Source organism: Oncorhynchus gorbuscha, linkage group LG03 (genome assembly GCF_021184085.1).
Source record: "Oncorhynchus gorbuscha isolate QuinsamMale2020 ecotype Even-year linkage group LG03, OgorEven_v1.0, whole genome shotgun sequence".
Lineage (NCBI taxonomy): Eukaryota > Metazoa > Chordata > Actinopteri > Salmoniformes > Salmonidae > Oncorhynchus > Oncorhynchus gorbuscha.
Genome location: NC_060175.1, coordinates 22,955,550 through 22,979,613, shown reverse-complemented (window position 1 = coordinate 22,979,613; position 24,064 = coordinate 22,955,550). Strand labels below are relative to the sequence as shown.

The 24,064-nt window shown below is 46.7% G+C and overlaps 1 protein-coding gene across 1 annotated transcript; it reads right to left on the bottom strand.

Annotated features, from left to right (window-relative positions):
- Nucleotides 1–7,980: 7,980 nt before the first annotated feature.
- On the bottom strand, nt 7,981–22,854 carry LOC124028672 (low-density lipoprotein receptor class A domain-containing protein 2-like). The gene is made up of 6 exons (XM_046340675.1): nt 22,764–22,854; nt 21,148–21,290; nt 20,533–20,863; nt 20,146–20,304; nt 19,671–19,808; nt 7,981–10,361 (listed from the first exon to the last, which is right to left on the bottom strand). Exons 1-6 carry the CDS (start codon nt 22,852–22,854, stop codon nt 10,060–10,062), a joined length of 1,164 nt encoding a protein of 387 aa, XP_046196631.1. The 3' UTR covers nt 7,981–10,059.
- Nucleotides 22,855–24,064: the final 1,210 nt, after the last annotated feature.

The following is a 24,064-nucleotide window of genomic DNA, read 5'->3' as shown; positions in this document are numbered from 1 at the left end:
AGGGGGTTGTATCAGCGACCTCTGCATTTGTAGAGTAAGTCTCTACCTACTGTACAGACGTAGGATCTTAATTTGATCACCCTGTTGCAATGCAGGAAATGTGTTTAAAAAGGCTTCTGAAATGTGTAATTTCCACTAAGAAATTTCAGACTTGTTTTTTCCTTTCCAAAATTATATCAACCCTTACAAAAATGTCCATTAATTATAATCCACATTTCCTGTTACTTCAGGATAATTCTTCTGCTGTCGCACGTAAACTGGCTCAAATGAAGATCTTACATCTGTACCATAAAGGCACAGAAGCCTTGACAGAGGACAGTGAGCAGGAAAGTCTACACAGGGAGGCTATGGGTAACCTTTGATTTGTCTTCGTGAGTAAGACGGTAACTGCTGGTGTTGTATGGTTTCTATTAAGACTTGAATGAGCTAAACATATGCAACATGGCATCCAGTTCAAATCTAGAAATCCAGGATTCAATGGATTTCATTCCATTTGCCGCATGAGACAGAAAACAATTTTTGTGAAGCAACTAAATCTCACAATATCTGTATACTACGTTTGCTGGCCATCATCCTAGTTGGTTCTACACAGTCTTGGATGAGGTCACCCCTGCCTTCCCCTTACAGTGTAAAGTGAGACCTTGTGTAAAGTGCTTTATAAATGCAAATCTATTATTATTTCCATTGTGTGCAGACAATCATCACTCTTCTGAGGGGCTCGACTGAAAAGTCTTCCCTGCAACAGGAAGATACAGTATTATGCCATTGTGTTCAGTGTGTTTACCTTTTCAGAATAAAACCAGAGACCATTTATGCCTGGCCTAGTTTAATAGGGTCACAGCGCTGTGGGGGTGAATTATAGATGACACTTCCTGTGGCTTGGATGACTGAGATACTGAACAAACAATGTGACACCTTTAGCTCAAAGATAATCACATGAATGTGATTGGGACCAAAAACCAGACCGAGCTGAACAGAGAGAAATATGGTTCCTCCTCCTATGTAAATGTCTTTAATAATAATGTTTGGCTATCACTAGGACAGACATGACACATTAATAGCTGGAGGTGCCCTGAATAGGGAGAGAGGTATTGTAGAATTGTCCCTGAGCTGCAAAACAGGCTTGTCTTACTCAGAACTAAAAAGCCTGATGCAGCTGGGATTAATGTGGGACCAAGAACTATGATTTTTCTAGACTCTGAGTCCCTAGCACAAATTGGCTTGGGAACACTAAAAACAATTAATAATCATTTTGAAAAAAACATCTAATCGAGAAGTCATGTTTCACCAAGAGAACAATAAACCCAGAATCAAAGTTAGGCTGTAGAGTATAGAGAGGTAGGGATTAAACACCATTCAAACAACAGAGGATTCTCTTTGTAGAAGGAGAGGAATTTGCTCTGAAAGGTTGCCAGTAGTAACAGAGGCAACAGACACAGTTTGAAGCTTTTGAGACCGTGCCAAGTTCTTCCCATTGTCAACAAGGCTCTCAGAGGATGAACAACCAACCAGGCAGCAATCACATCCTGCTCTAGATGAATACCCTACCTATACTTGTTTTATAACAGAAACAGAGAGTGAGAAAGGAGGAGAGATAAGTGATCAGTCAAAATGAATGCATTGTCTTATTGTGTCATATTCTGCCAAATATCAAAGTATTTGTACATGTCATAAAATACTATTTGTCTACAGTATATAATGTGGCAATGTCGAATCCATCTTCATTGTTCTAAGTTTAATATTGTCAAACATATATTTACATACACCAAGTGTACAAAACATTAAGAACACCTTCCTAATATTGAGTTGCACCACTGCCCTCCTCCTTTGCCTGCAGAACAGCCTCAATTCTTTGGGGCTGGACTCTACAAGGTGTTGAAAGCGTTCCACAGGGATGCTGGCTCATGTTGACTCCAATGCTTCCCACAGTTGTGTCAAGTTAGCTGGATGTCCATTGGTGGTGGATCATTCTTGATACACAAGTGAAACTGTTGAGCATGAAAAACCCAGCAGCGTTGCAGTTCTTGACACAAACCGGTGCACCTGGCACCTACTACCATACCCTGTTCAAAGGCACTTCAATCTTTTGTCTTGCCCATTCACCCGCTGAATGGCAAATACACAGTCCATGTGTCATGCGGGTGAAAGAGGACCCAAAAGCGACTTGGCGAAAACAGAGTCTTTAATCCAGTAACGTAAATACAAACAAAAAAACACAACTTTCACTCGATATGACGAGGACAAACTGGAGACTCGAACTTGAACAGCAGGTGAACAGCAGGTTGCCTCGGGAAGGCACTTGAACCAGACAGACTCAGACACCTGCTCACCACGCAGCATCTGACGAAAACACGACACGACAGGGCGATACACAAACACAGCACGGTGAATACTAAACAAGGAACCGACAGGACAGGAACGGAACACAAAGGAAGAAATAGGGACTCTAATCAGGGGAAAGGATCGGGAACAGGTGTGGGAAGACTAAATGATTGATTAGGGGAATAGGAACAGCTGGGAGCAGGAACGGAACGATAGAGAGAAGAGAGAGCGAGAGAGTGAAAGAGGGAGGGGGAGAGAGAGGGATAGAAAGAGGGAAAGAACCTAATAAGACCAGCAGAGGGAAACGAATAGAATGGGAAGCACAGGGACAAGACAAGATAATAAATGACAAAACATGACAGTACCCCCCACTCACCGAGCGCCTCCTGGCGCACTCGAGGAGGAATCCTGGCGGCAACGGAGGAAATCATCGATGAGTGAACGGTCCAGCACGTCCCGAGACGGAACCCAACTCCTCTCCTCAGGACCGTAACCCTCCCAATCCACTAAGTATTGGTGACCCCGTCCCGAGAACGCATGTCCATGATCTTATGTACCTTGTAAATAGGTGCGCTCTCGACAAGGACGGGAGGGGGAGGGAAGACGAACGGGGGTGCGAAGAAAGGGCTTGACACAGGAGACATGGAAGACAGGATGGACGCGACGAAGATGTCGCGGAAGAAGCAGTCGCACAGCGACAGGATTGACGACCTGGGAGACACGGAACGGACCAATGAACCGCGGAGTCAACTTACGAGAAGCTGTCGTAAGAGGGAGGTTGCGAGTGGAAAGCCACACTCTCTGGCCGCAACAATACCTTGGACTCTTAATCCTGCGTTTATTGGCGGCTCTCACAGTCTGTGCCCTGTAACGGCAAAGTGCAGACCTCACCCTCCTCCAGGTGCGCTCACAACGTTGGACAAACGCTTGAGCGGAGGGAACGCTGGACTCGGCAAGCTGGGATGAGAACAGAGGAGGCTGGTAACCCAGACTACTCTGAAACGGAGATAACCCGGTAGCAGACGAAGGAAGCGAATTGTGAGCGTATTCTGCCCAGGGGAGCTGTTCTGCCCAAGACGCAGGGTTTCTGAAAGAAAGGCTGCGTAGTATGCGACCAATCGTCTGATTGGCCCTCTCTGCTTGACCGTTAGACTGGGGATGAAACCCGGAAGAGAGACTGACGGATGCACCAATCAAACGACAGAACTCCCTCCAAAACTGTGACGTGAATTGCGGGCCTCTGTCTGAAACGGCGTCTAACGGGAGGCCATGAATTCTGAATACATTCTCGATAATGATTTGTGCCGTCTCCTTAGCGGAAGGAAGTTTAGCGAGGGGAATGAAATGTGCCGCCTTAGAGAACCTATCGACAACCGTAAGAATCACAGTCTTCCCCGCAGACAAAGGCAGACCGGTAATGAAGTCTAGGGCGATGTGAGACCATGGTCGAGAAGGAATGGGAGCGGTCTGAGACGACCGGCAGGAGGAGAGTTACCCGACTTAGTCTGCGCGCAGTCCGAACAAGCAGCCACGAAACGGCGCGTGTCACGCTCCTGAGACGGCCACCAAAAGCGCTGGCGAATAGACGCAAGAGTGCCTCGAACACCGGGATGACCAGCTAACTTGGCAGAGTGAGCCCACTGAAGAACAGCCAGACGAGTGGAAACAGGAACGAAAAGGAGGTTACTAGGACAAGCGCGCGGCGACGCAGTGTGCGTGAGTGCTTGCTTAACCTGTCTTTCAATTCCCAGACTGTTAACCCGACAACACGCCCATAAGGAAGAATCCCTCGGGATCAGTAGAAGCCACAGAAGAACTAAACAGACGGGATAAGGCATCAGGCTTGGTGTTCTTGCTACCCGGACGGTAAGAAATCACAAACTCGAAACGAGCGAAAAACAACGCCCAACGAGCTTGACGGGCATTAAGTCGTTTGGCAGAACGGATGTACTCAAGGTTCTTATGGTCTGTCCAAACGACAAAAGGAACGGTCGCCCCCTCCAACCACTGTCGCCATTCGCCTAGGGCTAAGCGGATGGCGAGCAGTTCACGGTTACCCACATCATAGTTGCGCTCAGATGGCGACAGGCAATGAGAAAAATAAGCGCAAGGATGAACCTTATCGTCAGACTGGAAGCGCTGGGATAGAATGGCTCCCACGCCTACCTCTGAAGCGTCAACCTCGACAATGAATTGTCTAGTGACGTCAGGAGTAACGAGGATAGGAGCGGACGTAAAACGTTCTTTTAGAAGATCAAAAGCTCCCTGGGCGGAACCGGACCACTTAAAACACGTCTTGACAGAAGTAAGAGCTGTGAGAGGGGCAGCAACTTGACCGAAATTACGAATGAAACGCCGATAGAAATTAGCGAAACCTAAAAGCGCTGCAACTCGACACGTGACCTTGGAACGGGCCAATCACTGACAGCTTGGACCTTAGCGGAATCCATCTGAATGCCTTCAGCGGAAATAACGGAACCGAGAAAAGTAACGGAGGAGACATGAAAAGAGCACTTCTCAGACTTTACGTAGAGACAATTCTCTAAAAGGCGCTGTAGAACACGTCGAACGTGCTGAACATGAATCTCGAGTGACGGAGAAAAAATCAGGATATCGTCAAGATAGACAAAAACAAAGATGTTCAGCATGTCTCTCAGAACATCATTAACTAATGCCTGAAAAACAGCTGGCGCATTGGCGAGACCAAACGGCAGAACCCGGTACTCAAAATGCCCTAACGGAGTGTTAAACGCCGTTTTCCACTCGTCCCCCTCTCTGATGCGCACGAGATGGTAAGCGTTACGAAGGTCCAACTTAGTAAAGCACCTGGCTCCCTGCAGAATCTCGAAGGCTGATGACATAAGGGGAAGCGGATAACGATTCTTAACCGTTATGTCATTCAGCCCTCGATAATCCACGCAGGGCGCAGAGTACCGTCCTTCTTCTTAACAAAAAGAACCCCGCCCCGGCCGGAGAGGAAGAAGGCACTATGGTACCGGCGTCAAGAGACACAGACAAATAATCCTCGAGAGCCTTACGTTCGGGAGCCGACAGAGAGTATAGTCTACCCCGAGGAGGAGTGGTCCCCGGAAGGAGATCAATACTACAATCATACGACCGGTGAGGAGGAAGGGAGTTGGCTCGGGACCGACTGAAGACCGTGCGCAGATCATGATATTCCTCCGGCACACCTGTCAAATCGCCAGGTTCCTCCTGAGAAGTAGGGACAGAAGAAACGGGAGGGATGGCAGACATTAAACACTTCACATGACAAGAAACGTTCCAGGATAGGATAGAATTACTAGACCAATTAATAGAAGGATTATGACATACTAGCCAGGGATGACCCAAAACAACAGGTGTAAACGGTGAACGAAAAATCAAAAAAGAAATAGTCTCACTGTGGTTACCAGATACTGTGAGGGTTAAAGGTAGTGTCTCAAATCTGATACTGGGAAGATGACTACCATCTAAGGCGAACATGGGCGTAGGCTTCTCTAACTCTCTGAAAGGAATGTCATGTTTCCGAACCCATGCTTCGTCCATGAAACAACCCTCAGCCCCAGAGTCTATCAAGGCACTACATGTAGCACCCGAACCGGTCCAGCGTAGATGGACCGACAAAGTAGTACAGGATCTTGATGGAGAGACTTGAGTAGTTGCGCTCACCTGTAGCCCTCCGCTTACAGATGAGCTCTGGCTTTTACTGGACATGAATTAACAAAATGTCCAGCAACTCCGCAATAGAGGCACAGGCGGTTGGTGATCCTCCGTTCCCTCTCCTTAGTCGAGATGCGAATCCCTCCCAGCTGCATGGGCTCAGACTCTGAGCCAGAGGAGGGAGATGGTTGCGATGCGGAGCAGGGAAACACCGTTGATGCGAGCTCTCTTCCACGAGCCCGGTGACGAAGATCTACCCGTCGTTCTATGCGGATGGCGAGAGCAATCAAAGAGTCCACATCTGAAGGAACCTCCCGGAAGAGAATCTCATCCTTAACCACTGCGTGGAGTCCCTCCAGAAAACGAGCGAGCAGCGCCGGCTCGTTCCACTCACTAGAGGCAGCAAGAGTGCGAAACTCAATAGAATAATCCGTTATGGACCGTTCACCTTGGCATAAGGAAGCCAGGGCCCTAGAAGCCTCCCTACCAAAAACTGAACGGTCAAAAACCCGAATCATCTCCTCTTTAAAGTTCTGGAACTTGTTAGAGCAATCAGCCCTTGCCTCCCAGATAGCTGTGCCCCATTCTCGAGCCCGGCCAGTAAGGAGTGAAATGACGTAAGCAACCCGAGCTCTCTCTCTAGAGTATGTGTTGGGTTGGAGAGAGAACACAATCTCACACTGCGTGAGAAAGGAGCGGCACTCAGTGGGCTGCCCGGAGTAGCAAGGTGGGTTATTAACCCTAGGTTCTGGAGGCTCGGCAGGCCAGGAAGTAACAGGTGGCACGAGACGTAGACTCTGGAACTGTCCAGAGAGGTCGGAAACCTGAGCGGCCAGGTTCTCCACGGCATGGCGAGCAGCAGACAATTCCTGCTCGTGTCTGCCGAGCATGGCTCCTTGGATCTCGACGGCAGTGTAACGAGCGTCTGAAGTCGCTGGGTCCATTCCTTGGTCGGTTCCTTCTGTCATGCGGGTGAAAGAGGACCCAAAAGCGACTTGGCGAAAACAGAGTCTTTAATCCAGTAACGTAAATACAAACAAAAAAACACAACTTTCACTCGATATGACGAGGACAAACTGGAGACTCGAACTTGAACAGCAGGTGAACAGCAGGTTGCCTCGGGAAGGCACTTGAACCAGACAGACTCAGACACCTGCTCACCACGCAGCATCTGACGAAAACACGACACGACAGGGCGATACACAAACACAGCACGGTGAATACTAAACAAGGAACCGACAGGACAGGAACGGAACACAAAGGAAGAAATAGGGACTCTAATCAGGGGAAAGGATCGGGAACAGGTGTGGGAAGACTAAATGATTGATTAGGGGAATAGGAACAGCTGGGAGCAGGAACGGAACGATAGAGAGAAGAGAGAGCGAGAGAGTGAAAGAGGGAGGGGGAGAGAGAGGGATAGAAAGAGGGAAAGAACCTAATAAGACCAGCAGAGGGAAACGAATAGAATGGGAAGCACAGGGACAAGACAAGATAATAAATGACAAAACATGACACCATGCCTCAAATGCCTCAAGGATTAAACCACCTTCTTTAACCTGTCTCCTTCCCTTCATCTACACAGATGGAAGTTAATTTAACAAGTGACTGTCACACCCTGATCTGTTTCACCTGTCCTCGTTATTGTATCCAACCCCTCCAGGTGTCGCTTGTTTTCCCCAGTGTATTTATCCCTGTGTTTCCTGTCTCTCTGTGCGGTATGTTTTGAAGTCAATTAGCAGTTTTCCCATTCTCCTGCTTTTTGCATTCTCATTTTTCTAGTCCTCCCGGTTTTGACCCTTACCTGTTTCTGGACTCTGTACCTGCCTGACCATTCTGCCTGCCTCGACCATGAGCCTGTCTGCCTCTCTGTACCTCCTGGACTCTGAACTGGTTTTGACCTTTTTGCCTGTCCACAACCATTCTCTTTCCTACCCCATTGGATGAATAAACATTGTAAGACTCCAACCATCTGCCTCCTGTGTCTTCATTTGGGTCTCGCCTTGTGCCTTGATAAGTGACATCAATAAGGGAGCATAGCCTTCACCTGGATTCACCTTGTCAGTCTGTGTCATGGAAAGAGCAATTGTTCCTGATGTTTCGTACACTCAGTGTATATCAGGCAGCGGTGATTACATGAACAATTTCCTAGTTGTCTTTGGAAATATCATGAGAAATAAAGTATAAACTTAAGTGTGAAAAATAGATAATGACATTTCAGACAAACATATGACTAACTATAAGCAAACACACCTTGCTTTAAACGCACACTTTGCTTTTGAATATAGAGGTTGTCAATAATACAAAAGGTAGTGGTAGACATCACTTTAGCATTGAATACATTGAAACGTTTGAAACAGCTACGGGAAAGAATGTATTTACACAGTAGTTCTGGGGACACATCATTTTGGCTGTGTGACACAATCAAACCCCTATGTCCTCTTGTTTGTGGTGTTGAGAACACGTGTTTTATGGTATCATATCTAAAAGTTAGGGAGACTCCCTAGTGTATAAAATTATACTAATGCACCTGTTGTTCATTGTCATCTCTTCCAGCTTAGTTCATGACCTCATGAATAAAGTGTCAGGCATATTTGTGTATCTTAAGTCTCTAAGAGCGAGAGAGAGTTTGAGAGGTTGGCAGGACCATAGCTTCAATTGTCACTTGGCAACTCAGAAGAGAAAAACTCAGCATTTAGTCAAGCATGTATCATCCTTAAGAAGCCTCGAGAGCACCTCTCCAAATCACTCAAAAGATAAAGGTGGGGGCACTGTGTAATCTAGTTACACAACTAGCACAGCAGGAAACCCAAGAAAGGTTATGTGTCTACTCAATCTAGGCAGGATGAGTTTACATGGCAGACATGTGTGACATACAGTATGTATGGTTTCCAGCAGCAAAACAATGTATTTTTCAGCAGATGGATCGAGTCCCTGCTGAGTAACGGCTTACACGTGTGGGAAGATAACATTTCAGTGGGAGCAGGTTGAGGGGAGTGAAAAGTTGAGGGGAGTGGAATTTCTCATGCTTTTGTAAAGGAGTCTTATGCCAACCTTGATAGAATTGAATAGGTGAACCTGGGTTACGCTACGTTCAGAAAATAACCTCCTACGTTGGTCAACTAGCACATTTAAATACAAAATAGTCAGAAGAAGCAACCTGGACTCTGTAAAACTTGTAAATTAAAATCCAGGACACTCAAATTAGTGTGATATGTTACGTTTGGTATTCGTTTGTGGTTGTCCATCACACATTTCGTGTGATATGTTGGAAATGACCATTTGTATGGTATTTTACGAATTACAACTTTTTTGATATGTTACGAATTGCAATTCATACAATATGTTACACATTTTAAATACGTATGATATGTTAAGAATTACAAGTTGTTTTGGCTAATGTTAGCTAGGTGGCTAACGTTAGCTAGGCTAGGGATTAGGGTTAGGGGTTATGGTTAGGAGTTGGTTTAAAGGGTTAAGGTTAGGGGAAGGGTTACCTAACATACTAAGTAGTTGCAATGTAACTAAAAAGTAGACAGAAGTTGAAAAGTGGCTAATTAGCTAAAATGCTAAAGTTGTCCATGATGAGATTCGAGCACGCAATCTTTGGGTTGCTGACATTTATGTTTTTCGCTTACCCATCCACCCGACAAACCATCGTCCTTATGTTACGTATGGTTACATAAGACAGAGGATTACTTAAGGAAAAAACAAATCATACCAATTTGAGTGTAGCGGATTTAGCGCCAGTCATTGATTTTTTAAAGCAACAACAAAAAAGGATCATACAGTGAGTGAAACATTCAAAAGTAAAGCCTCCCCCATTTTAAGAACTGTCCAAATGTGGGGAGAAGATAATGACAATGTCTCATTTCCACTGAAAATGCAAATGTACACCCTGCAGTACCCCTTCTTCCATGATATTCTTGTAAACTAGCAAAAAGATATGTCTCATCTCAGTCCATCAGTCTAGAACATGAAATCTGGGTCATCATGTCCATGAGTCCATCTGTCTCACTGTTAGCCATCATGGCGGTTACCCTACATAGCGATAATAGTCCTACGCTATATAGCGACTCCCTACACAGTGACAGTAGTTGCGCTAGCCGTAGCTGTGGTGAGTGGGGCCAAGGCGGCATCGTTGATTGTGACCTGTCCTTGTGGTGAAACCTTAGCCAGTCGATGCTCCTTGTTCTGGGAACAGCTTTGGGCACAGAGCTTGCAGGAGGCGCAGGCTGAGTTACAGCAGGGTAGGAAGCGGCAGACAATGATCCTGCAGAGGAACCAGCCTGGAGACCAGCAGCAGCAACACAGCAGGACCAAACCAGCTATCACACCCAGGGTGATGAAGAGCGCCAGCAGAGAAAGATAGGGTGGAGAGTCTGGGGGAGTGTGGAGGGGTGAGAGTAGAGTACAGTTAGCAATGGGATCTGCATGCAATTTTTGGCCAATCTCCAACCTTCCATTCTTAAGCAAAATTCTGGAGAAATGTGTTTTCAAACAGCAAAATTATTTTTTAAGTGCCAACTATATTTTAGAAAAAATCCAATCTGGTTTTCGAGCCCACTACAGCACAGAGACAGCCTTAGTTAAAGTGGTAAATTATCTAAGAGCCAACACAGATGCCAAACAGCTCTCTGTACTCTTAGATTTAAGTGCAGCATTCAACACTGTTGACCATGATGTCCTTCTGGACAGATTGGAAAGGTGGGTTGGGCTCTCTGGTCCAGTTCTAAATTGGTTTAGGACCTATTTATCCGGTCAAGAGTTTTTTTGTCACCCTTGGTGAACATACTGTAACTCAGAGAACGGGGGTTGGGTGCAGCGATCTAAGGCACTGCATCGCAGTGTGGAGGCACCCTTACAGCCTTGGGTTCGATCCCAGGCTGTGTCACAGCCAGCCGTGACCGGGACCACATGGGGTGGCGCACAATGGGCTCAGCGTCATCCGGGTTAGGGGAGGATTTGGCTGGGGGGATTTCTTTGGCTCATGCTCTAGCGACTCCTTGTGGCGGGACGGGCGCCTGTAAGCTGACATTGATCGTCAGTTGGACGGCTTGATGGGTCATGTTTGGAAGACACATGACTCTCAACCGTTGCCTCTCTCTCTCTCTCTCTCTCTCTCTCTCTCTCTCTCTCTCTCTCTCTCTCTCTCTCTCTCTCTCTCTCTCTCTCTCTCTCTCTCTCTCTCTCTCTCTCTCTCTCTCTCTCGTCCGTTGGGGAAGTGCAGCAATGAGAAAAGATTGGGGCACAGCACCCAGCTTCATATCGTCTGAGATCCCCAAGGACTGGAAAGCTGCCGCAGTCATCCCCCTCTTCAAAGGCGGAGACACCCTGGACCCAAACTGTTACAGACCTATATCCATCCTGCCCTGCCTATCTAAGGTCTTCGAAAGCCAAGTCAACAAACAGGTTACTGACCATCTCGAATCCCACCGTACCTTCTCCGCTGTGCAATCTGGTTTCCGAGCCGGTCACGGGTGCACCTCAGCCACGCTCAAGGTACTAAACGATATCATAACCGTCATCGATAAAAGACAGTACTGTGCAGCCGTCTTCATCGACCTTGCCAAGGCTTTCGACTCGGTCAATCACCATATTCTTATCGGCAGACTCAGTAGCCTCGGTTTTCGGATGACTGCCTTGCCTGGTTCACCAATTACTTTGCAGACAGAGTTCAGTGTGTCAAATCGGAGGGCATGCTGTCCGGTCCTCTGGAAGTCTCTATGGGGGTGCCACAGGGTTCAATCCTCGGGCCGACTCTTTTTTCTGTATATATCAATGATGTTGCTCTTGCTGCGGGCGATTCCCTGATCCACCTCTACGCAGACGACACCATTCTATATACTTCCAGCCCGTCCTTGGACACTGTGCTATCTAACGTCCAAACGAGCTTCAATGCCATACAACACTCCTTCCGTGGCCTCCAACTGCTCTTAAACGCTAGTAAAACCAAATGCATGCTTTTCAACCATTCGCTGCCTGCACCCGCACACCTGACCAGCATCACCACCCTGGATGGTTCCAACCTTGAATATGTGGACATCTATAAGTACCTAGGTGTCTGGCTAGACTGTAAACTCTCCTTCCAGACTCATATCAAACATCTCCAATCGAAAATCAAATCAAGAGTCGGCTTTCTATTCCGCAACAAAGCCTCCTTCACTCACGCCGCCAAACTTACCCTAGTAAAACTGACTATCCTACCGATCCTCGACTTCGGCGATGTCATCTACAAAATTGCTTCCAACACTCTACTCAGCAAACTCGATGCAGTTTATCACTGTGCCATCCGTTTTGTCACTAAAGCACCTTATACCACCCACCACTGCGACTTGTACGCTCTAGTCGGCTGGCCCTCGCTACATATTCGTCGCCAGACCCACTGGCTCCAGGTCATCTACAAGTCCATGCTAGGTAAAGCTCTGGCTTATCTCAGTTCACTGGTCACGATGGCAACACCCATCCGTAGCACGCGCTCCAGCAGGTGTATCTCACTGATCATCCCTAAAGCCAACACCTCATTTAGCCGCCTTTCGTTCCAGTTCTCTGCTGCCTGTGACTGGAATGAATTGCAAAAATCGCTGAAGTTGGAGACTTTTATCTCCCTCACCAACTTCAAACATCTGCTATCTGAGCAGCTAACCGATCGCTGCAGCTGTACATAGTCTATCGGCAAATAGCCCACCCATTTACCTACCTCATCCCCATACTGTTTTTATTTATTTACTTTTCTGCTCTTTTGCACACCAATATCTCTACCTGTACATGACCATCTGATCATTTATCACTCCAGTGTTAATCTGCAAAATTGTAATTATTCGCCTACCTCCTCATGCCTTTTGCACACAATGTATATAGACTCCACTTTTTTTTCCTATTGTGTTATTGACTTGTTAATTGTTTACTCCATGTGTAACTCTGTGTTGTCTGCTCACACTGCTATGCTTTATCTTGGCCAGGTCGCAGTTGCAAATGAGAACTTGTTCTCAACTAGCCTACCTGGTTAAATAAAGGTGAAATAAAAAATAAAATTAAAAAATGTAAAAAATGATAACAGACACCTGTGTGTCTTTTGACACTATATAAACGAGTCATCCCGCAGTGTTTGTGATTATACCCTGATGAAGACAGCTTGGCTGTCGAAACGTTGGTAATTATATTTTTGCATCTGAGCTCCTAGAGTGTGCGGCTCTCTTTTAAGTTTAAGTTTTCTACTCCACTTGCCAGCACCTCGTCTTAATAGGTGTGCGTTTATTTTTTTCTAGAGCCTTTAGTTATTATACCTGCAGTGTCATGTTTTGTCTTATATTGTCTTGTCATTTTGCTTTTCCTTCTGTTCGTTTTCCCCCTGCTGGTCTTTTTAGGTTCGTTCCCTTTTTTCTCTCTCCCTCCCTCTCTCTCTTCTCTCTATCGTTCCGTTCCTGCTCCCAGCTGTTCCTATTCCCCTAATCAATCATTTAGTCTTTCCACTCCTGTTCCCTATCTTTTCCCCTGATTAGAGTCCCTATTTCTCCCCTTGTTTTCCGTTTCTGTCCTGTCGGATCCTTGTATATTGTTCACCGTGCTGTGTCTTTTTATCGCCCTGTCGTGTCGTGTTTCCCTCAGATGCTGCGTGGTGAGCAGGTGTCTGAGTCTGCTACGGTCAAGTGCCTTCCCGAGGCAACCTACAGTTTATGATCGAGTCTCCAGTCTGTTCTCGTCATTACGAGTGGAATTGTTTTTTATGCTTTATTTACCGCTCCGATTTGTCTAGGAGTATTGCAGATTTCCTTTACTGGATTAAAGACTCTGTTTTCGCCAAGTCGCTTTTGGGTCCTCATTCACCTGCATAACAGAAGGATCCGACCAAAGAATGGACCCAGCGACTACAGACGCTCATAACACTGCCGTCGAGATCCAAGGAGCCATGCTCGGCAGACACGAGCAGGAATTGTCTGCTGCTCGTCATGCCGTGGAGAACCTGGCCGCTCAGGTTTCCGACCTCTCTGGACAGTTCCAGAGTCTTCGTCTCGTGCCACCTGTTACTTCCTGGTCTGCCGAGCCTCCGGAACCTAGGGTTAATAACCCACCTTGTTACTCCGGGCAGCCCACGGAGTGCCGCTCCTTTCTCACCCAGTGTGATATTGTGTTCTCTCTCCAACCCAACACATACTCTAGAGAGAGAGCTCGGGTTGCTTACGTCATATCACTCCTTACTGGCCGGGCTCGAGAGTGGGGCACAGCTATCTGGGAGGCAAGGGCTGATTGTTCTAACAATTACCAGAACTTTAAAGAGGAGATGATTCGGGGTTTTGACCGTTCAGTTTTTGGTAGGGAGGCTTCTAGGGCCCTGGCTTCCCTATGCCAAGGTGATCGATCCATAACGGATTACTCTATAGAGTTTCGCACTCTTGCTGCCTCTAGTGACTGGAACGAGCCGGCGCTGCTCGCTCGTTTTCTGGAGGGACTCCACGCAGTGGTTAAAGATGAGATTCTCTCCCGGGAGGTTCCTTCCAGTGTGGACTCTTTGATTGCTCTCGCCATCCGCATAGAACGACGGGTAGATCTTCGTCACCAAGCTCGTGGAAGAGAGCTCGCGTCAACGGTGTTTCCCTGCTCCGCATCGCAACCATCTCCCTCCTCTGGCTCAGAGACTGAGCCCATGCAGCTGGGAGGTATTCGCATCTCGACTAAGGAGAGGGAACGGAGGATCACCAACCGCCTGTGCCTCTATTGCGGACTTGCTGGACATTTTGTCAATTCATGTCCAGTAAAAGCCAGAGCTCATCAGTAAGCGGAGGGCTACTGGTGAGCGCTACTACTCAGGTCTCTCCATCTAGATCCTGTACTACTATGTCGGTCCATCTACGCTGGACCGGTTCGGGTGCTACATGCAGTGCCTTGATAGACTCTGGGGCTGAGGGTTGTTTCATGGACGAAGCATGGGCTCGGAAACATGACATTCCTTTCAGACAGTTAGACAAGCCTACGCCCATGTTCGCCTTAGATGGTAGTCATCTTCCCAGTATCAGATTTGAGACACTACCTTTAACCCTCACAGTATCTGGTAACCACAGTGAGACTATTTCTTTTTTGATTTTTCGTTCACCTTTTACACCTGTTGTTTTGGGTCATCCCTGGCTAGTATGTCATAATCCTTCTATTAATTGGTCTAGTAATTCTATCCTATCCTGGAACGTTTCTTGTCATGTGAAGTGTTTAATGTCTGCCATCCCTCCCGTTTCTTCTGTCCCCACTTCTCAGGAGGAACCTGGCGATTTGACAGGAGTGCCGGAGGAATATCATGATCTGCGCACGGTCTTCAGTCGGTCCCGAGCCAACTCCCTTCCTCCTCACCGGTCGTATGATTGTAGTATTGATCTCCTTCCGGGGACCACTCCTCCTCGGGGTAGACTATACTCTCTGTCGGCTCCCGAACGTAAGGCTCTCGAGGATTATTTGTCTGTGTCTCTTGACGCCGGTACCATAGTGCCTTCTTCCTCTCCGGCCGGGGCGGGGTTTTTTTGTTAAGAAAAAGGACGGTACTCTGCGCCCCTGCGTGATTATCGAGGGCTGAATGACATAACGGTTAAGAATCGTTATCCACTTCCCCTTATGTCATCAGCCTTCGAGATTCTGCAGGGAGCCAGGTGCTTTACTAAGTTGGACCTTCGTAACGCTTACCATCTCGTGCGCATCAGAGAGGGGGGACGAGTGGAAAACGGCGTTTAACACTCCGTTAGGGCATTTTGAGTACCGGGTTCTGCCGTTTGGTCTCGCCAATGCGCCAGCTGTTTTTCAGGCATTAGTTAATGATGTTCTGAGAGACATGCTGAACATCTTTGTTTTTGTCTACCTTGACGATATCCTGATTTTTTCACCGTCACTCGAGATTCATGTTCAGCACGTTCGACGTGTTCTCCAGCGCCTTTTAGAGAATTGTCTCTACGTGAAGGCTGAGAAGTGCTCTTTTCATGTCTCCTCCGTTACTTTTCTCGGTTCCGTTATTTCCGCTGAAGGCATTCAGATGGATTCCGCTAAGGTCCAAGCTGTCAGTGATTGGCCCGTTCCAAGGTCACGTGTCGAGTTGCAGCGCTTTCTAGGTTTCGCTAATTTCTATCGGCGTTTCATTCGTAATTTCGGTCAAGTTGCTGCCCCTCTCACAGCTCTTACTTCTGTCAAGACGTCTTTTAAGTGGTCCGGTTCCGCCCAGGGAGCTTTTGATCTTCTAAAAGAACGTTTTACGTCCGCTCCTATCCTCGTTACTCCTGACGTCACTAGACAATTCATTGTCGAGGTTGACGCTTCAGAGGTAGGCGTGGGAGCCATTCTATCCCAGCGCTTCCAGTCTGACGATAAGGTTCATCCTTGCGCTTATTTTTCTCATCGCCTGTCGCCATCTGAACGCAACTATGATGTGGGTAACCGCGAACTGCTCGCCATCCGCTTAGCCCTAGGCGAATGGCGACAGTGGTTGGAGGGGGCGACCGTTCCTTTTGTCGTTTGGACAGACCATAAGAACCTTGAGTACATCCGTTCTGCCAAACGACTTAATGCTCGTCAAGCTCGTTGGGCGTTGTTTTTCGCTCGTTTCGAGTTTGTGATTTCTTACCGTCCGGGTAGCAAGAACACCAAGCCTGATGCCTTATCCCGTCTTTTTAGTTCTTCTGTGGCTTCTACTGATCCCGAGGGGATTCTTCCTTATGGGCGTGTTGTCGGGTTGACAGTCTGGGGAATTGAAAGACAGGTTAAGCAAGCACTCACGCACACTGCGTCGCCGCGCGCTTGTCCTAGTAACCTTCTTTTCGTTCCTGTTTCTACTCGTCTGGCTGTTCTTCAGTGGGCTCACTCTGCCAAGTTAGCTGGTCATCCCGGCGTTCGAGGCACTCTTGCTTCTATTCGCCAGCGCTTTTGGTGGCCGACTCAGGAGCGTGACACGCGCCGTTTCGTGGCTGCTTGTTCGGACTGCGCGCAGACTAAGTCAGGTAACTCTCCTCCTGCCGGTCGTCTCAGACCGCTTCCCATTCCTTCTCGACCATGGTCTCACATCGCCCTAGACTTCATTACCGGTCTGCCTTTGTCTGCGGGGAAGACTGTGATTCTTACGGTTGTCGATAGGTTCTCTAAGGCGGCACATTTCATTCCCCTCGCTAAACTTCCTTCCGCTAAGGAGACGGCACAAATCATCATCGAGAATGTGTTCAGAATTCATGGCCTCCCGTTAGACGCCGTTTCAGACAGAGGCCCGCAATTCACGTCACAGTTTTGGAGGGAGTTCTGTCGTTTGATTGGTGCGTCCGTCAGTCTCTCTTCCGGGTTTCATCCCCAGTCTAACGGTCAAGCAGAGGGCCAATCAGACGATTGGTCGCATACTACGCAGCCTTTCTTTCAGAAACCCTGCGTCTTGGGCAGAACAGCTCCCCTGGGCAGAATACGCTCACAACTCGCTTCCTTTGTCTGCTACCGGGTTATCTCCGTTTCAGAGTAGTCTGGGTTACCAGCCTCCTCTGTTCTCATCCCAGCTTGTCGAGTCCAGCGTTCCCTCCGCTCAAGCGTTTGTCCAACGTTGTGAGCGCACCTGGAGGAGGGTGAGGTCTGCAGTTTGCCGTTACAGGGCACAGACTGTGAGAGCCGCCAATAAACGTAGGATTAAGAGTCCAAGGTATTGTTGTGGCCAGAGAGTGTGGCTTTCCACTCGCAACCTTCCTCTTACGACAGCTTCTCGTAAGTTGACTCCGCGGTTCATTGGTCCGTTCCGTGTCTCCCAGGTCGTCAATCCTGTCGCTGTGCGACTGCTTCTTCCGCGACATCTTCGTCGCGTCCATCCTGTCTTCCATGTCTCCTGTGTCAAGCCCTTTCTTCGCACCCCCGTTCGTCTTCCCTCCCCCTCCCGTCCTTGTCGAGAGCGCACCTATTTACAAGGTACGTAGGATCATGGACATGCGTTCTCGGGGACGGGGTCACCAATACTTAGTGGATTGGGAGGGTTACGGTCCTGAGGAGAGGAGTTGGGTTCCGTCTCGGGACGTGCTGGACCGTTCACTGATTGATGATTTCCTCCGTTGCCGCCAGGATTCCTCCTCGAGTGCGCCAGGAGGCGCTCGGTGAGTGGGGGGTACTGTCATGTTTTGTCTTATATTGTCTTGTCATTTTGCTTTTCCTTCTGTTCGTTTTCCCCTGCTGGTCTTTTTAGGTTCGTTCCCTTTTTCTCTCTCCCTCCCTCTCTCTCTTCTCTCTATCGTTCCGTTCCTGCTCCCAGCTGTTCCTATTCCCCTAATCAATCATTTAGTCTTTCCACTCCTGTTCCCTATCTTTTCCCCTGATTAGAGTCCCTATTTCTCCCCTTGTTTTCCGTTTCTGTCCTGTCGGATCCTTGTATATTGTTCACCGTGCTGTGTCTTTGTATCGCCCTGTCGTGTCGTGTTTCCCTCAGATGCTGCGTGGTGAGCAGGTGTCTGAGTCTGCTACGGTCAAGTGCCTTCCCGAGGCAACCTACAGTTTATGATCGAGTCTCCAGTCTGTTCTCGTCATTACGAGTGGAATTGTTTTTTATGCTTTATTTACCGCTCCGATTTGTCTAGGAGTATTGCAGATTTCCTTTACTGGATTAAAGACTCTGTTTTCGCCAAGTCGCTTTTGGGTCCTCATTCACCTGCATAACATGCAGCCTTTGGAATAGAGAACCTGAGGGAGGGCTGAATCTGTGGACAATTAAAAGAGATCTTGAAACATCCTTTTAGCTTTGCTTTTCTTCCGGGTGCTTTTTGGTTGTTCAGTTTGTGTCATTCTTTTGATTTGTATCTTTGTATAGTGTATCTTTGTATAGTAAATATTTTAGCTTTAATTGTCATTGTTTTTATTCGTTGCTTCCTGTAAAGCACATTGCATTGCATTCCATGCCTGAAATGTGCTTTATAAATAAAGCTTGATTTTATTTTATTTGAATAGTACAAACATCAGAATGCTTTGTTGCCAAATCACAGAAAATACTTTTCCTTGTAGTCAATGTTGATCCATTCATCCCTTAATTTAGGCAGAAAAAAAGACCATTCACACACATATCCTGTTATACCTACTGGCGAATTCCACAGACATTTTTCTCCCCTTAGCCAATTGAATTGGATTGAATAAAATAATGATTGTGGTCTTGGCTGGATATCTGGTGGTTTGCCACTGAGAAGCCGCCATCACACTTTATTGGTTTACAACTGTTAAGGTTGAAATAAAGACCTATTCGCAGCCCAATTAGTTTTATGCCCCCTATCATAGATATGCTTTGCATTTGAATTAGGTTCCCAAATATAGTTTACAGACACATACTGTACAATACCCCAACACTGATTTATGCTCCCAAAAATTATCTTACCCAGCAGTTAAGAAATCAGGGATATTTTAGAAAAGCCACTGTGAGATATACTACATGTAAAACACTGAGTTTTGGTTGAGATTGTTATTCTATTAACCTTTCCTTAACCAGGTAAATCTTTGGGAACTAACCTAATGTAGCAGGCAAAGAAAGACACCTGAACAGAGTCCCCACTTCCATTTTTCAGGGGAAACGGAAGTTAGGTTGAAAATACTGTATCCCTGAAAACCAGAAACATCCGCTTTCTTCCAATGCCGCTAACGGTGTTGGGAACTGTTCCTTTTATAAAAACAACCTCTTAGTTGGTCAATAACCTGCATCACCTGTAACAGTTGTCACTCACCTGTCACTGAGTCGTGATTGGGTACGCCGTCCGGAGTGCCACAGTTCCTATAGGTGGACATGGGAAAAGCTGTCGGGTTTAAGACAGGAGGGGTTGGGGTCACTGCTGGGGAAGTAGCTTGGGCTGGAGCCAGCTGACCTGCTGAGAGGACACAGGTGTTATTTACCTTCGCTTTAGTAAGTAAGGTGACTGAGAACACATTCCAATGTACAGTAACAATATTGAAAAGAGTTGTACAGGATATAAGAGCAGTAGAATAATACAATTGGGTGGCCTAGGGTGGTCTAGGGTGGTCTATGGTGGCCTAGGGTGGCCTAGGGTGGCCTAGGGTGGTCTACCAATAAACCAAAATATAGTTTATGAACTGTATAGTGAATAGTGTAACATTAGTGAGACTGACTCTGAAGGGTGTTTGGTAAGCCACATAGAACACCTTTAAAGGTTTGTTGAACAGGTAGCTGCACAGGTGTCTTACCTAAGTGACCTTTGCACCCTGAGGGCAGGTGATCCTCCAGGTCGCTCCCGTCCCCACAGGTATCAATGCCCTTGTCGTCACACACCAGACTCATGGGAATACACTTCCCATTGCGACACGGGAAATAAGGTTCGCCGCTGCACGCGGATTGGTTAAAACCTGAAAACGGATACATTTACATTACATTTAAGTCATTTAGCAGACGCTCTTATCCAGAGCGACTTACAAATTGCAAGGTGGTACATTTGATTGGTTACAAACTGCACAAACTACAGCTTATGAGGTGGCTAGGATTGTAATGATGAGCTAGATTTCAACACCGATGTCAGATGACTATAAAACTACAACTAATGAATATGTTGCAAACATCCACGTGTCATGTCTCACCCAGTCTGAAGGAGGTAAAGTCCCCCACAAAGTCCACTCTTGGCTGGGTACCGCGGGTTACCAGACGCAGGGTCAGGTGATTCCCTGTGGACAGCACCGGACGGGGTGGGCTCTTCCCACACAGCGGTGGCCCAATTGGAGGCGAGTTCTTGTCCCGCCCATCATAGAACTGAATGTATGACCCCGCATGACACGGGTCCCTTGGCTCCACCACTGGATTCGAAGGCTCCAATCGGAGGTCCCCGGGGGACTCAGGGAAGAGGGGGGTGGGACTTTGGGGTGCTAAACGAAGCAGGCTGTAGACCAGGAAGAAGCGGAAGTGGAACTGTACCTTCACGGGAAGAGAAGGAAGGGGGGCATGTTTAGGTGACGGACATTGCAAGGAAGATAATGTGTAAAATATTGGGATTATCACTCAATGACCCCTTGCCCCTAACCCTTGGATCTGAAAGGACTTGATAGGTGTGGGAAGTCAAGGTGGAAATATTATCATATTGCATATACTTATCCAATCCTCTAAGATCTAGGGCTAGGAGTCGATTTGGGATATTGGGCATACATGTGTAGGGAGCACAAAAAGGGAGGTGGGGGCTGGGTGCGGTTAGTGGTGGACACCTTGTCCTTGGGGGAGGCCGCCTGCATAGTGAAGTGGCAGTCTGTTCCCATGGTGACAAAGTAGTACTTCTTGGACTCCTGGTGTGAGTTGACAATCATCCCGTTGCCCTGGATGTTCTGGCCACAGAAGTCCACCACGTTGACTGGAGGACAACAAACAGATGAAGAATAATAATAATACCATGAAGGAACAAACTACTTGTTTGTGAGGATGTGATGTGTAAACAATTGACTTTCTCTGTTTCTCCACAGTGCCATTGAGTCACTGACGTTTATCAAATTATGAGATGAATAATAAAGACTAAGATAAAATAAAAACACAACTGAGTAGGCTAAAGCTGATTGTTGCAGGTGAGTAGGTGGAACAAATAGCCAGAACCGGACCTAAACTGCTGCTTCAGACACCCACTCTGGGCAGTGAGCCATATAATGGGAAGATTTACAACCCCTTCCTGGTTTTATTAGCTGTTTCCCCAGGCAACCCCTGGATCGTTCTACGCTGACCTCCTGGAATGTTCCAAGGAAGGGGACTGAGGAGCTCTATTGGCGGGAAACAACCAGTCCCACAATATCCCACAGGTAAACACGATGCCCGCAAGAGAAGCACTGTCCCAAACATGGACAACAGCAGAACAGTGAGTCCCCAATAAAGGATTTTACAGTTGAAAAATAAACAGCTCTGGTACTACTGTAGTCCAGTAGAGAAAAGACCAGTAAGAAGGCATGGGGCAACTCCTGATGACACACTCCCATGCAGTAGTGAGCAATACCTCTGAAAACGGCAGCTGAACCCCAACCGTACATCCCTGTGTTATCCTAATGTCAATGACTGAAAGCTAACATGTATTTATTTGAACTTTGAATGAAGCTGGACCTAAAAGATCATATGTAATTTATCTTAAATAATTTAGTGAATGGTTAGGGACAATATTAAAGTAACTGAATCAATGACTGAAATTCAAATTCTGTATTTGTGAAGGTATAACCACATAATTAAATAGAACTATCATTATAACTGGTAAAGTTCTGTTATTCCCCCCCAAAATCAAGTCCATAGAGAATGAGCTGAAAATTATTTTTATGATTATTTTCTGTTCACTCAATAAATCAACAATAAAATAATGTTTCTTTCCCAATTATCCGGTTTGGATAATGATAAAAGCATAGAAACATGTCAAAAGTCTGTGGAATACAACATAAGTGAACAAAATATTTTAGGGTGGTTGTCAAAAAAGACAGAAATATTGCATGAATTAGTGTAATTAGAGATAATTCAAACCCATGTGTAAACTGTTATTTCTCAAATGAAGAATAGTCACAAATGAACGTTCAGCTGCGGCCCGAACCCCTGGCGCCATGGGCATCCCCTGTATGCATTATTCTCCTACCCATTGGTATGCGCCTGTTTCAATGGCAATTTATTTTAGAAAGCAAAGTTCAAATCAACAGGTATTTGATAAAGAATATATATATGCTTCATTACAGTGACGCAATGAGAAAGCCAGGAGCAACAAATAGGCCAAATTATGCGCAGCAGGCAGTGCGTCACCGTAATGGCAACAAGTGGCTGAAATGGCGACGGATTACATTTTACAATTGAGCTTCCATCTCCTTACCCGTGTCGATGGCATTGGTCTTGAGTGTCATTATGCTGAGCAGAACAAACCCTTTTGACAGGCTCTGAAGTTTATTCCCCTTGTTGACCATCTTGGTGTTCCACTCTGATGCGCACTTTCCATCACTCAGGCCTGCGTATCTCAAGCCGCAAAACTGTGTTGCATGTGTGTCTGATTCGGTTTAAAATTATGTTCTTCACAGAAAGCAACCATATTGCAAAATGCACTTTGTGGAAATTAGGTTATAGGTGTGCCAAGAGAAGCGCGGTCTTCATTTGAGGGATATACAAGGTACATTCGCATGTAATGTTTCTGACGCCTTTGGAAGTAGTACTCTTTATCATACTGGCTTTTGTTCATTTGAAGCCCCCTTCTTTGTCAATTCCATCTACATGTCCTTTGATTTCCATGACAACGGCCCCAAAGCGATGTTTCCAAAGGACGAGCGGTGAGGTCTCTGACTAGATGCATCCCAAAGAGGTCTAGTAGCCTATCCTCACTGAACTGTAGCCTCCCATTGGGCAAAAACTGTTTGAATCAACGTTGTTTCCACATCATTTCAATCAAAAAATAAATGTGATGATGTTGAATCAACGTGGAGAACTCATTGGATGTGCAAAAAGTATTCAATGGAAAGGAATTTCCTTTTTCCACCCTACTTTTAACCTAAATCCAATGACATGGTGACATTTTTGGTTGATTTCACACTGAATTCACCTGTTGACCAATCAACCAAATGTAAATCAAAAGTAGATGTTGAACTGACATCTGTGCCCAGTGCACTATCACTCCTTTCAGCCTACAACTGCTGCATGCTTGTCGGGCCGGATTAAGAAATCATAGGCCCCGGGGCATGACTAAACCAGGGAAAAAATGATATGTTATGGTGTGGGGTGAATGTTTCTGGCATGGTTTAGGTACACTTGTAGAAGCTATGCAAGGCACATTGAAGCTGTACTGGCAGCTCGTGGTGGCCCAACACCCTTTTAAGACACTTTATGTTGGTGTTTCCTTTATTTTGGCAGATACACCACATGACCAAAAGTATGTGGACAACTGCTCGTCGAACATCTCATTCCAAAATCATGGGCATTCATATGGATTGGTCCCCATTTTGCTGCTATAACAGCCTCCTCTCTTCTGAGAAGGCTTTCCACTAGATATTGAAACTTGCTTCCAATAGGTAGGGAACTGATGTTGGGCGATTAGGCCTGGCTCGCAGTCACCATTTCAATTCATCCCAAAGGAGTTCGAAGGGGTTGAGGTCAGGGCTCTGTGCAGACCAGTTCTTCCACACCGAT

What these genes read in the sequence shown, in the direction of transcription:
- LOC124028672 (XM_046340675.1), bottom strand. Translation starts at nt 22,854, where the DNA reads ATGGTCAACAAGGGGAATAAACTTCAGAGCCTGTCAAAAGGGTTTGTT. An exon ending in CTTTACCTCCTTCAGACTGG is followed by an intron (nt 20,305 to 20,532) that starts GTGAGACATGAC and finishes ATCCGTTTTCAG; the next exon opens with GTTTTAACCAATCCGCGTGC. An exon ending in CAATCACGACTCAGTGACAG is followed by an intron (nt 10,362 to 19,670) that starts GTGAGTGACAAC and finishes ACACTCCCCCAG; the next exon opens with ACTCTCCACCCTATCTTTCT.